The sequence below is a fragment of the Lissotriton helveticus genome, chromosome 4_1, assembly GCF_964261635.1.
Source record: "Lissotriton helveticus chromosome 4_1, aLisHel1.1, whole genome shotgun sequence".
Lineage (NCBI taxonomy): Eukaryota > Metazoa > Chordata > Amphibia > Caudata > Salamandridae > Lissotriton > Lissotriton helveticus.
The window spans coordinates 700,160,052-700,175,272 of NC_136063.1; the positions used below are offsets into that span (position 1 = coordinate 700,160,052).

General features: G+C 45.0%; 1 protein-coding gene across 1 annotated transcript in view; it reads right to left on the reverse strand.

The window, feature by feature from the left end:
- Positions 1–15,221, reverse strand: part of LOC144827301 (chloride channel protein C-like) — a 602,170-nt gene that overhangs the window by 16,889 nt on the left and 570,060 nt on the right. The window contains exon 14 of the mRNA XM_078685669.1: positions 9,953–10,049. Within this exon, the coding sequence (XP_078541795.1) occupies positions 9,953–10,049 (97 nt within the window). The remainder of the gene's footprint in view (positions 1–9,952; positions 10,050–15,221) is intronic.

Sequence of the window (15,221 nt, forward strand, 5' to 3'; positions counted from 1 at the left end):
TCGGGGCTGCCCCCAGAAATGGAGCAAGGTATGGGGCCTGGAATAAATTCCGGAGAGGTATTTGTGAGCCACCGCCAGACCGTGATGAAGAAAGTTCGGAGGGGGAGCAATAAAGTAGGTGTCCGAATGAACCTAGAAGACATGTGTGGAGAAATGCATAATATCGGAAAGATTTGTAACGGCGACAGGCTTAATTTGTTAATATGGGAATGTATATTGATAGTACTATGTGAATATGTACAACCTGCAATTTATGCCACAGTTTGCTTTGAAAACAATAAAATAGATTTTCAAAAAAAATAAAAATTACAGGTTACGACGCAATCAATACCCCTACGCAGGGAGGTGGAGAACACAGGGGAGAGATGGGTAGACATTCCAAATGGCAAATGACCAATGGCGACAAACCAATCCCAACAACATCCCACAGCAACACAGAGAGGTTACTCAGATCATTCCATCATGGCAACAATACATTAGTCGCCACATTAGACTCTATGCTCCTAGCGCTCAGTGAGACTAGGGAGGCCCTCAAATGCAAAATAATCACAGTAGTTGCTGGCCTGACCATACTGGGGGATAACCAGCTCAAGTTGGTGAAGAGAATAACCACTAACAAGAAAAACATAAGTGAAGTGAAATCTGAAGTGAGAGATCTGAGAGGAAAAGTGACTGCCATAGCAAAGATGCTACGAGTAGGAAGGTGCAGAGGGCAGAGCATGTAGAAATAACCTCCACATCATTGGCTTCTCGGAACACATAGAAGGTACCGACATGATTTCATTTCCAGAAACATGGATTAAGACCACATTAGCATCTGAGGGCTTATCCAGCGACCTCTCCTAGAAACCTGGCCACAGGGTGCGTCCCAGGTTTGCAGCTGCAGGGGGAGCTCCCTTGTGACGGGTGGTGGCTACATTGCTTCATTATAGGGACAGAGGCCACATCCTGAATAAAGTTTGTGAAAAAGGTGTTGAACTGTATTTTAAAATGACCCACATGACTCCATTTTGTGTTGCCATGCTCTCTGCAACCTGGTGAAGAATTGATTTCCACGTCCCTGTTGAAACTTGCACAACCCTCCCTGCTCCTTGTGGGCGAGCCGATTTCAAGAAGCTGCCTGTGTGCCTCACCCCCCCCAGTTGTGCCAGAGACTCAGCCACATCCTGTCCATTGTTGGCAACTCAGCCTGTCATGACCAACTGCCCTGTGACCATACCAACTGATAGAGGAAGCACGAGACTGTGCCCTGTGACCACACCAACTGATAGAAGAAGCATGAGGCTGTGCACTGTGACCACACCAACTGATAGAGGAAGCACGAGGCTGTGCCCCATGACCACACCAGTTGGGCGAGGAAGCACGGGGCTGCGTACATTGTGCAATCAGAGACAGATGTCCCCTGGCCACGATTGCACCACACAAGACTGACGAAGAACTTGTCAGATGAGGAACTTATCTGAATAAGGAACTTGTACTGTGCAAATAGGCGTGGCTAGCGTTATAAATATGTGTAGGCTGCGGAGTAAAGCAGCAGTCTCCGTAGAATTGTCTTTGTGCCATTCTGGGACCCTGTCCTTAGCTCGAGCTAATAAATAACTTGCTTCCCTCCACGGCTGGTTGTCCTGGTCTCTTTGGTAATGTATTTATGCAAGAAGAACCCGTAGATTCTAAGGTTTCCCCTGCACCGCTGGCTTTGACTCTCCTAGTGGGGAGGGGTCTCCAAAAGCCGGATCTACAATCTGGCCCCCAACGTTGGGTGTCTTCGGTGGTCGTCATCGAGCCTGGTGGTCGTGAGGAGTCCGTGATCGAATTCTAAGGGAGGCGCGCCACTACATTGGCTGAAAATTGTCTTTGTGGGCCCGAGGACTCCGATTGCGTGATTCCTCCCTCCAGTGGGCTACCCGACTGCGGCCCCGACTGACGCCCCAGTTCTGGTTCCTAGTTTTGGGAGATCGGGACCTTTTGGAACACATTGCCGTGTGATGGAAGATTAATGGTCAGGTAAGAGTGGGAGGGGCCCACTTCTTTGGTGAATTGTATTTTGGTTTTGGGTATTGTTCGACTTTTGCAAAAGCCGAAAACCAAAGGGTAAGAACAATTATATGCTGTAAACGTTAGATTTCACCCTTTGATATTTGGAACCAGGATACACGTCTAGAGATGTCTGGATTTAGTAAGTTTCAGAAATGGTGTTGTTGTTATTGTACACAGGATTTCGCATTGGAGGAATCTTGTCCGATTCCTCCTTTGGGGACCCCTAATCATGAAGTTTATTCTAAACATGGTGTTGGCCCAATTATGTTTTGTTCACTTTGGCATAAGTATACAAAGGGAAATGCTGAGTTACAATAACCAGTGTACGGTAGTTTGGAACCTCCTGTGTTAGATAATTTAGAGGAGAAGTTGTTTCAAAGAAAAGCTAGACCTGCGATGTTTGATTCCTTTCGGGTTTGGCGCAAGGAGTCCAAACAGAAAGAAATCAAACTCAAAAAGTGTGAAGCTAAAGTAATGCGCATGAGTGTGATTCGGAAGGCCCAGAATCATGATAATCAGAGAATAGAAGAAGGTATAATAATACATGATAGATTACATCGAATGCAGGTAGATGGATGTTACATTACAAAGAAGGTTCCCGAAAAGGCCCGGGACAAGGAGTATTACTCCATGTTGAACACCCTTCCACCCTATACCCCCGCCATCTATCCAGCCCTTGATCCCGCACAATTGACTTTTAATTTTAGACAGTCAAAATTAAGGTGGCTTAACATGCTTACATGTTTTAGTCATTGCAAAGTCGACAAGATGGTTACAGTTAAGTATATATATTTACTATTTTGTGTTTTGTTTTTGTGTATTATGTTTTGTGTCCTGATTAAAAGTTACAATTGATATTTTAATGTGTTATGTGAAGTGTCTCTCTTTTGTGTGTTGTGTATTTTTGCTTCTGCCCACAGATCATTCATGGATTTTTGCATGTCAGCAGCGACACAGTAAGTTGTATTGACAGCCGATCACTACTAAGGTGACCTGCTGTCAAAAAGGGGGGTGAGGAAGGTGAAGAAATTGAATATCGATTTTAAACCTGACAAATTAAGCAGGCCAGAATACTGGGTTTTGGGCTGCAAGTTCACTGTGCATAAAGTGCATGACATAGTATTGTGTGTCACCGCTCATTTGCATGTGCTACTGTAATTTGTTTATGCTTTCTGTGCTTGGTATACAGCAAGTATACCTGATGGCTTGGCATGTGTGTTTTTATCTTATGTGTGTTTTTGTTTTTGCATTGTTTTGACAATTCTACTTTTGATACTATTACAAGCTCCCCTGTGTTGTGAGGGAATGGTCATGACGATGCCCATCGCTACGCAACAGTTGGTTGGACTCGTTCTGGTTACTAAATTCAACAGATATGATATTTCATGCTGTGAACATGAGAGACAACACTGCACCAGTGCATGTCTATTTGGCTATAATGGTATTGAAGACAAATAAAAGAGTTATACAGGATTAAATGCGTGTCACCTGCAGTTAGTCACATTACTGCCCCTTCCTTTAAGGAATAAGCAGCCTAGATTGATTTTCCTTGATTGGACCCTAAGGATGAATTATAAATCTGTAGCTCTTGCTAAAGGTGACCTAATTTTTCTCATGATATTACACTAGTTAATCCCGTTCTGCTTCCTGAGCAGTGTATGGCTCTGTTCCTTAAAGGGAACTAAGTTTCATTTTCCCTGGGGAAGGAACTGGAACATTAGCTGAGATTACAGTATATGGTGTAGCAGCCTGTGGTAAAGTTAAAATCTGCGTACTACTTAGGCTTTTGAGTATTGCTCGTACTCCTCGTGTTGTGTCCCATGCCTGACTATCACCCAAGTAATTTCTTGTTCTTCCTATAGATTTTTCTTTTGCCGCCCCCCCCGATCGATGTCACGTTTTGCCTTGTTATTGGGGATTTTAGCTGTGTCCTAGTCCCATTTCCTTTTCCCGTATTCCTTTCACCTGTCAGCCCTTTTATTATTGTTGGTGTATTGTTCAAGTTCACACTCCGAGACTGCAGTGATGTACTAGGGACCCCCATATTATGTATAATTCCCTTTTTGTATAACCAGGTTGGTTTTCGAAAATTTTCTCCATGCCCACTTTGTTGTTTTCCAGTCTGACTATCAGAGTAGTGATGGACTGGTTAACTGACTCAATAAGATCTTTTTCTATAGTAGACAAGTTTTCCACCTCAGTAGGGGATACCTTACGTTTATTTTTTTGAACATGACCTATTTTAATGCCTATTTTAGTTTGTTTTACCCTTCTGTCCCTGCTGTTTCGAGTTTCAGTAGGATCAGATGTGTTTTAATCATGGAAATACCAGGACTCTCTAGTCCTTGTCTTTTGTTTCCACATTTTGATCATTAGCCTGTGTATTGCATAGTGCACCTGATGCACAATTATTAAAGGGAGGTATCTTCATGTCCCTGATAATCTGTATCATGCGTTTTTCCTTTTGAGATGTTCTAGACGAGGAATGTAGGAACACACAGATGTAGTAATTCTAAAGATGTTGACCCCATTAGACAATGCCACTATGTGTGAGGACCTACATTCAGATAGAATTCCCATGTAGCTATCAACCCTTAGATGGCAGAGAATATGCTCTCACATTGAGGTTAATGAGGATAATGAAGAGTACCCAATCGAAGGGACTAGAAGTACTGCCTTTGCCTTTGTATCTTTTGAGAGTGACAGTGCATTCTAGACCAGAGTAGTCCCATGGCATCTGGCCACTCCCATGAAGATTGCAGGCCACCTGCTTGCAGTCCCATTGTTAAATACAATAAATTGTTTTTGCGCTAATTTGAAGGAAACTAACAACTGAGTCACATTTCCTACATCACTTGGTTCTGCGGGATCTTCCAGAGTAAAAGGAAGAGTCATAATAACCTGCAGAACGTTGATAAAGATGAGTCCTAATTCCCATCAGTGACAGCTACAGATGAGGGGCAGACGTCTTGGACCTACAGTCCCAGCACCCAGAAAATAGCAAGCCTGAACAGCGATCGCCAGCACGTCATCAATGGCATTTCCAAAGCATTGTTTGCTTCATCAGACGGCGTTGGACATCAGAGAAGAAGGAGGAGCTGGTTCCCTGTTTGCCACAGAACAAGAATTTTAGTGCAAAGGAGCGAAAAAGAAGGATCCCTGTTGTTGACGGCAGGGCTGGTTTGAGGCTTCAGTTTTCTACCTGTCATGTGCTGGTAACCTCTGACTGCGCGCGGTTCTTTGAGCCCCTTGGCCTACGTTTTGGCCACACACCCTCCTTTCCTTTGCTCCAACAGAAGGGCAGTGCACCGGAGGATCCAAGATTGGCAAAAGGCACTACATTAGTGATACCTATGTTGAAAGGAAAATTATAATGAAAGAGCAGCCCGAGCGTCCCTGACACTGAATAACAAGTCTTGGAGCCTCAGAGTGTTGCTGAACGTGAAAGTCTGTTGCTCTTTCCCGATTAACAGTACTTGGGTCTGCACGATACGATCTGCGCCCACGACCACCGTGGAGCATGGTATCTGTAGTGCCTGCCGCAGAGGAGAGACATTGGTGCACTTCCTTGAGACATTGAGCATGAAAAGCAATGGAATGGTATGGGTGGCACAAAGTGACTGTGCCTATGATCGAGAGAGAGGTCCAGGAAATGATGGACATTGACCTAGATGACGATTGATTGTTGCCTCTGCATGGCAAATGGAGGGACTGTTGAACTGTATTTTAAAATGACCCACATGACTCTATTTTGTGTTGCCATGCTGTCGGCAACCTGGTGAAGAATTGCTTTCCACGTCCCAGTGGAAACTTGCACAATCCTCCCCGTTCCTTGTGGTCGAGCCGATTCCAAGAAGCTGCCTGTGTGCCTCACCCCCCCCCGAGTTGTGCCAGAGACTCAGCCATATCCTGTCCATTGTTGGCAACTCAGCCAGTCACAACCAACTGCCCTGTGACCACACCAACTGATAGAGGAAGCACGAGACTGTGCCCTGTGACCACACCAACTGATAGAGGAAGCACGAGGCTGTGCCCCATGACAACACCAGTTGGGCAAGGAAGCACGGGGCTGCGTACATTGTGCAATCAGAGACAGATGTCCCCTGGCCACGATTGCACCACACAAGACTGACGAAGAACATGTCAGATGAGGAACTTATCTGAATAAGGAACTTCTACTGTGCAAATGGGCGTGGCTAGCGCTATAAATATGTGTAGGCTGCGGAGTAACGCAGCAGTCTCCGTAGAATTGTCTTTGTACCATTCTGGGACCCTGTCCTTAGCTCGAGCTAATAAATAACTTGCTTCCCTCCACGGCTGGTTGTCCTGGTCTCTTTGGTAATGTATTTATGCAAGAAGAACCTGTAGATTCTAAGGTGTCCCCTGCACCACTGGCTTTGACTCTCCTAGTGGGAGGGGTCTCCAAAAGCCGGTTCTACAATCGAGAGCTCCACATAAGGAACTCCACAGTGATGATGTTTCCAGGTTCCACAGTGATGGTACAAAAACAAAGGGCCTCCTTTGTGGAAGGTAAAAAACATCTCTGTCGGATGAAAGTTAAATAGACCATGCTCGTCGTTGCCAAACTGAGGATTGGAAAAAACTCTGGTGCTAAATTCTTTACCGACCCTCAAGAGGTGTGGAACTGAATCGATACATAGCCATGAACTGGAGCCGCGCTGCTCACTTGGCACCAGCAGCCTGCATTTTGGTGCTCGGGCCTCAGGTCGTGCTGCTGGGAATGCATTCTCCACCAAAGAACAATCACAGAGGGACAAACAACATTTAGTATAGGCAGCAGCGAGCATAAGGGCTGCGGAACTAGACAGACTATCAGTAAATGACAGCAAAGGACATCTCACTGCTGATTCAGAACCAGACTCGGACTGAACCCTCAACTCGATCTTTGATACTGCTTTACCCAAAATTACACCTAGATCAGTTGAATACATTGTTTGATACAAACAGGGTTGTTTCAGGAAGCTAATGAGAGAGGCTAAGAGATGACCATGGGAAACCCTAACTAACAGCAGCAGGTACAAAGAGGGTGAGAAGAGTTGATGACTCATGGATATCCTTGAATCAATTTGTATGCTTATTTGAGGTGCTCCAGGCAGAGTTAGAACTGCCAGCAGGACAATTCCTCTTCTATGGAGCGGTGGTAGCGACTATACGGAAAAAATGTAAGACGGGCCTTCTAAGCTTCATGAGGGATGACATGTAATATACACGACCTCAAGCAGATATAAGGCAGTTATGAGTCTATAAAGAGCTATAAGGACAGATATGACTACGCATTTATTTACATTAAGAGGCAAATGGGAAGAAGATATTGGTACCTCGACTGACAATGCAGGATGGGTGAAAGTATTAGTTCGAATCCCAACAGTCAGTACGGAGATCAGATTCAAACTAATCAACTTTTATTACCTCCATAGGGCGTATCTTACACTAAGCAAAATCATCACATTTTTTCACAATGCCTAGGCAGGGTGACCAAGATTTGGAATGGAGGGAGCGGGCATGATCCATATATGTGGAATTGTGCATACCTGAATGAAAACTGGACCGACATTGTAGAGATCATAAATGAGATTATCCACAATATCCCTAAAACACCACTGATGTGCCTTCTTTCCACTTCCACTCCCTGCCAAGGTTAAAGTCACCTCAAAATGTATTGGACTGGCACTGATCATAGCAAAAAGGCATATCACAATGAACTGGAAGACCACCTAAGTACGCACTGAAAATAAAGAGCTATTTAAAGAAGTGCACAAGTACAGCAAGCACAACGCAAACATTCGTACACAACCCATGTCACATACTGACCCCCTTGAAAAGACATTGGCTCAACCTGAGCTGTATGGGGCAGAAACCTCCTAATACAATACACACAACATAATAAAGGGTACTCATTGGACCTGGAAGGGGTGGGAAGGGAGTTGGGAAAGGGTATTATAGAATATTACAAGAGTGTGGGTTGAACGGTTGCATGACACAGCATGTGTTAGTATAACATGATTTCCACTTTTGCTACAATATACCACACTTACTAATGCCATTATCATCTTACAACAACATACATGAATGTATGGTCAACTAATTGTATACCAAGAATACTTACTAATATAACTATTATATGCCTAAAATAAGTACATAAAAGAATGGAGGAAATCCATCCAAAAAACAAAATGTAATCTTCAGTGAAAAACCTTCTTAACAATTCACAACCATCAAATACACCAATGGAGCAAGCACTATTAAGCTATGTAAAGTTGAATACCTGTTTTATTATGAATTTTACAGCACTGAAGTTTCAAAGCCATCATGTATTTAAATTCACCAAAATGCTAGGAGTATCACATATGATATCATGCAACATTTAACGACCAATGACATCACACGGTTGACCTTATGCTCTGCTTTTAATACCTGAGCAGCCTCCCTTTTGCAAACTGCAGGATGTAAACAGAGATACTGAAGTAATGCTTACTATTTATTCTTGCCTCAATTTTAATGGACTCTGAGACTAGACAAATGCTACCCTGGGTTACCTCTAAATGACTTCCATGAAATGCCTGACTGCTCTTTGCTACACTACCAGGATTGAGCTAAGGATTAATGTTGTTGAATCAAAGGATCATCCATTGTGCACTGTGTTAGTATTACATGGTAAGGCCCCAGCCATACATACCACATAAAACTTCCACCTTGCAACATCATCTCATAATGGAAATTAAACAGCTAAATGCTAAGATTGAGAGAGCAGATGGAAAAGTAACTAGTTCAGGCACGGCCGGTTCAGGTAAGAGTGGTGGGGTGGTGAGGCAGGGCAGGGTGCGGGGACGGGGATAGTCGACAGATGACGGAATAGTTATTTATTTATTTATCCTATTTTTCCTATTCCGTCATCTGTCGACTTCCCCTTTGCCGCACACCACCATTCTGACCTGAACTGGCCACGTCTGAACTAGAAGCAAAGTCAAGCTGGTTAGCCGTTACAGACCACACAAATGTAAGTTGCTGCTTGAAAAATTAAGTAAAAAGAGTAAATTCTTGACTCTCAAAACAGATAAAGTATAACATCACGCACTGGAAAATAGCGAGAGAAGGCGTCATTTTTAGGAGAGCACTTCAAAGAGGACATACTGTTGGAAGTATCCTGTGGAGTCCTTTGCTTACTGTGTCATAAGATCCAAGCTGCACATCACTGATGAGGCCCAACAAGTCTGACACCACTCTGGGGTAGCTTGATTTTCAGTTCAGAGGGAGCGTGATCAGATACTTTGGGCTACTTTGTTCCTATTGGTGCGGGATCAGGATTGTTTTGTATATGGCTGCTACCAATCTGGAGCGGCACATGGTAAAAAAAGATGGATTGAAATGCAGCCTTGAGCAATTGCCAGTGGCTGAGACTTTGGCATGCATTCTGCCCATCATCTTTTGCTTTGATAATTTGACACTATATGTGACAGGTGTGTTCAGGCTTGGGTCCTATGGCCATCATCCCAAAGGATCCAAGCTCACTGGTAAAGCTGAAAACGGTTTTGTTTTGCTAGTTTTCAAATGTAGACGGGACATGGCCTGGATGTTTAGACTAGACTACTCCTATAGGAGCAAGACCAAGATCGATTTGTCCATGGTTTGGTCCTATTGGGAGTGATACACAGGATAAAAAAAGATGGACTTGAATGCGGCTAGATTGATTGCCAGTGGTTGAGACTTTTGCAAGCACTCCACACATCACTTTTTTTATTTTAATGTAGCATCTCAATTGGGAAACCCATGAGACCTTAGTAGTTGACAACAGCTGTCTAAAAACAGATTGCAATTTATTGTGTATCATCATCATCATCATCATCACACCAGTGGCTACAATCATCTCATGACGTGTGCTGCTTGTCGCCCTCACCTCTTGATATGTAAGGACCGGAGCACAACACACAGATTCTCTGTTGTCTTGAGTGTGGAAGATTTGTTCGTTCCCCAGCAGCATACACAGTTCCAGCCTGGAAACAAAATAATTTAATGTAAAGAAATATAGACATAAGTAAACACTGCTCCAAAGTAAACAAATCCCAATTCCGCAAACTGCATTATGTTTTTATTTTAAATGGTGCTACACACACTACGTATTTAATGAATCATTTGTTAGAATTGTCAATAGACATAGTAGCAGCACATGAATGATAAGAACATCTATGCTCTTCTGTGATGCAATGCTACCACACTTAAAATCTGTCTGGAGAGGTCCAGGAGAAGTGTCACACTGTGAGGATAAATAGCTGGTTTGTGCTTTTTTATGGGTTAGATCTTCCACAGAACACATAAAGAAATGTTGGCGGCTGAAGCTTGACACAACAAAACTCTCCCTCATGACCTAAACTATTATACAGCGGAATCAATCCAAATACATGCAACCAAATTTTTATTCCATTAAACAATGTCTTCCAACATTAATAAAAATATATTCTTTTATTTCATTTCTTTTGTCAAGTATATTTTCATTGATATGCATATGTTTATATACTTCTTTACATTTTCAACATACATTATAAATTCATAAATAATCACCGACTGAAAAGACAATACATACAACTGGATCAAAATAGGGGAAACCCCTGTAGAGAGAAACAATGCAAATACACACCAACTCATTCAGACCCTACTCACACACACCCAGACAAACCTTCACATTCATAACATATCTGGGGAACACAACTACAGGATAACAGTGTAATTGGAATGACCAAAGACAAAAACTGCAGAAAGCAGGATGTTCTCAAGGCAGTGGTCGAAGCGTTTCAGTGGCTGGAAGATGATAATATGCCACCTTCATCAGAACATGCCAGATATAGTGCCCTCACAAGGGCCACTCCACCCGGGGAAAAAGAATCACACCTGAAAGGTATAAGAAAATTAAGAATAGGATGCCCACAGTCAATGTACAAGCAAAATTTTATAACGGAAGGGACCACCTTCTACAAAGATGAAGGAACAATATTCATTGCTTTGACGTTATGTGCTCAAACATTCACATACTGTGTCCTGGCCAACTATATGAAATCGCCCACTAGGCCCCTACCTACCCAGGGCCCAAATGGGAATCATACAAGAAACACAAGTGCATTACAAATACCACCACCAAAAAACGTACAAACAAACTCCTGTGTGCACCCAGCCCAAAACCAAAGGAATATAAACAGTATAGTTTCTGTAAGCGTACTTACTAGGAGAATAGTTTCACAATCCTCTATTTCTGAACAAATAGACGTTTCTAGATATAATGTCTGAGGACCAGACACTCCTCAACCCGTTGCTAACAAGCAACACTCACGGTACCTATGAGGGCAAGATACACACAATACCATTATCTACATCTCAGTAGGTCGAAGAAGTAATACATAGCGACCCATCCTATGTACACTAGTCTCTTGAAGTGAGCCACCCAGTATAACAATAGTTAAAAAAAGTTTATTATCCCATCACATCAAATAAGAGACCTGCGGTTCCTCTTTAGCAGACCACAGACATGTGGCACATGGCAATAAATGTCTCACCTCGAGCGACTCAATACAATGTATCGTCGCTTAGAGTTGCCTGTAGATACTCCAAAAACTTTCTTTCTGCATACACACAAGAAAGAGGAGGAAGGCGAATTTCATCACCTATAAGGTTGCATACCAATTGGAGCTACAGTGAGATACAATGATTGACACTGGTCACCAACCTGTTAGAGATTCTTTAAAAAAATGTGTGCGATGCCGGTCCAAAAACACTCTAAAGAGGTATTCATGCGCAGGACATCAAATATCACAGTCAAGTAGGTGGTAAAATGTGCCTAGGACGGCTGAAGATTGTTAAAGAAACTTTAGGCAGGTTTCTTGACAGTGGAAGTGAGGTATAGCCGGCTTGCTTTAAGCCTGATTTAATTTTCATTAATTAAAAAACTCTGAGCTGGCCTCCTCTGAGCTGGCCATGAAGCGAGCATGTGAACAAATCCCCAAAATCATCAGGTACAGGGAAGGTTCAATACACTAATTCCAGTCCTAGAGCTTCATGCTGCCAGGAAACACTAGTAAATACACTGAGAATGGGAGATTGTGTTAGATGGGGGCAGTACACCGGAACCAAAATGAAGAAGCATTGGCAAATCCAATAGGTCACATGTTTATAATGAGAGTGCTAAGCTGTTGGCTGTGCTAGCATGTCTGTAAAATTTTGTTTGAAAAGATAATAAAAGAGAAAAAATGCAAAATACTGGCAGAAAAGCAAACACATAACTTATGGTATCCCAAAACTACACTGAATTCAATATTTTCAATCTTCATAAATGGTCTGCTTCAGTTTTGAAATAGTTGTCTCTGTTGAAACTCTGAACAGAATGTTAAAAGAATAAGGAAGTATCAGAATGTAAAAGGAAATGCCTGCCAAAGCCTAATTTGCTTTACACAGGATTCACCCATTTGGTCTTCTGCAGTAGCCCAGGGAGCAAACGTATTGGTCCCAGGAGAAGTGGCATGCTAAATACACTTTATGCCTCAGATGCTGAGTAAGTGCAGATGAAGAACCTCCCTTCAGTGGCACAAAAAGCCTTTGTGTCAAAGATTGTGATTTGGCGCAATGTAGGGAATGCAAGAGGTAAAACACAAACAATCCTTAAAGTCTGCTCATGATCCACAGCCCAGCAAAAATATCCTTTTTTGTGGCTTTTATGTGGCTCTTACAGACAAGCGTGGATGGGTGGGTATAAATACATTGTGGTAAGGTATTTTGCAGGGGCAGCACACAAGAGGAAGAGCTACAAAATACATGTCATTTCATGGAGTGCCGAATAAAAAAGAAAAATGTAGTTCCTTTGAAGTAGTTCCCTAAATGTGAGCAGTGGCGGCTCCTCTCCCAAAAAAAGGCAGGACAGGAGAAACAAAAACAACACTTGTTTTATTTCTCCTTTCCTGCTGAGTCTTGGGGGCGGGGCCTGGGGAGTGACAGCACTGAGGCGAGTTGTAGTGTACTCCCTTCCCTGCGCATGATGGTTTGGCCGGCAAAACCACAATGAGCAGTGAACCTCTCTCCAACCCAAGCTGCTTTGCTGGGGTTGGAGAGAGGAGGCACAGAACTTCCAGTCTGTCCTGGAGCGCTAATCGAGGGCACTCATGCCAATCCTGAAGCTGCTCTCATGCCAGAGCAGCTTCAGGATTTGCTGCTGTAGTGTCCTGCGGGACACGTTCTAGTGTCCTGCCGGAAGCTGTAATCCCAGCCACTCCCTCGAGGGCTGGACACACTGCACCCCCACACCCATCCATCACTGGTGCCACGAGTGACGTGGCCCCATCAATAAAAGAGCCCGGGTGCACGTGCTTGTGGCCAGTTGAGTACTCATAGCCACCGTGTCTGTGTCTGTCCTTAGCAGCATGTGGGCCTAGAGACCACAGCACGACATTGGCGACGAGGCGGGTGTGACTCCACGTGCCTGCGTCTCGGCTCTTCGTCGGCCCTCAAGGGGAGGGAATGAGCTTGGGATGTGACTTTCCCATAGCCTGAAGTGCGAGTTCCATACTGCCACGGTGTGATGACCGATGACTGGCTGTCTCCCACCCTCACTGGCTCGGGAAAAAGTAGAGGGAACGCCGATACCCAGTTCCGGTGAGAGCGTGATGAGCCTGGTGCCGTGCTCTGGCTGCCAGGGCAGGAGCTCACCCCACTAAGACGCTTGCATCACCTGAGTGGAAGAGCAGTAAGCCATAGTGCCGGCTGGCTGGCGAAGCATCGCAGCTGGATACCCCTTGAAGCACCACAACGGTGGGAAGAGTAGGCCATCCCCTACGGCAGCCCTTGGCGAGCGCCACCCGTTACAGACGCTTCCCGTGCTGGGAAGACGGCCCTGAACAAATGCACCTGAAGTAGTGGCTAGCCTGCGGCGGATTCAAGCAAGCGTGGCAAGAAGCGCCCAAACAGCCGCCCCGCCATAGCGCAGCCCCGACAATTGCGGTGTGAGCCCAGCCTGCAGCTACAGTGTCCACAATACACAAGCCGACACCCATGAAAACCCAGCGCCAGCATGACACAATCACTGCGCACAGCACCTGAATGTCCAGCACGGGGGGCAGGCACATCAACAGCAAGCCTGCACTCACTAGAGGGAGTGCCTGTAGCGCCACCGTGCCATCGTTTACCGCACCGCACCAAGGCATGGGAACGTCACCCTGGGAGTAACGCTGTCTGCTCAAGGCTGCTGCGGCGTGAGAGAGAGGCCAGGAAAGAAGTACTCCAGCCATAACAGCGTGCTCTGCCTCTAGCAGTGAAAAGAAGTGTGGAATGGATCAGCTCGAGGGAGCAGGGAAGCTGCCACGACTCCCGTGAAAAGTGCCTGCACGACACACGGCCCTGTCGCAGTGAAAACACACACACAAAGGAAAAGATAAAATAAGAGGAAAACTAAACAGGAAGTTGCACAGTGTAAATCACATAAAAGCCTGCCGTACCCTACGTACCTGTTGAAAGCCCACAGAAAGGAGGATGGTTTCCCTTCTCCGCACGAAGAAGAGTTCATAGCCAGTGGTGCCAGGAAAGAATACCGGCGCCTGCCATAACCACAAACGCTGCACCGCCACCCAGTGGCCGCAAGAGGTACTCCGTCCAACGAAGTAAGCACAGGATAGCCCGGGCAGTTGTGATCTGGGAAGAGACAGCCAGCTCTCAAACACCTGCTGGACCAAATCAAGCAGCCTGTTGCACCCACAAGCCTGTCAAAGCAAAGCAGGCCCCCAATAAGAAACAGAATTGCTGTCAAGTGCCCAAGCAGCAAGGAAGTGCATGGAGCAACACACCATTGCACACAGAATTGGACGAGTAGAGGAAAAGAGGGAGCAGGTGCCCACACCCACTGCACAGGTAACTGTGCAGCCCAGCCACAAGAAAAGGGGAGGCACTGAGCACCGCTCAAGGCGTCATAGTGATAGACTGATTGGGATAGTGCCACATACCCCATGGGCTACCTGTCAGGTTAAGAGGGAGAGAAAAGGAAAATCCCCAGCAAAGAGACTGGTGTGGCAAGGGCAGGCAGTGCGGCTGTCAAAGTCTTTCCGCCCCAAACTCCCAGCACCGTGACGGAGACAGACTGCTCACTCTGCAGAGAGCCTGCATGAAGCCCGCACATGCACCACCACACCAAGCCCAAC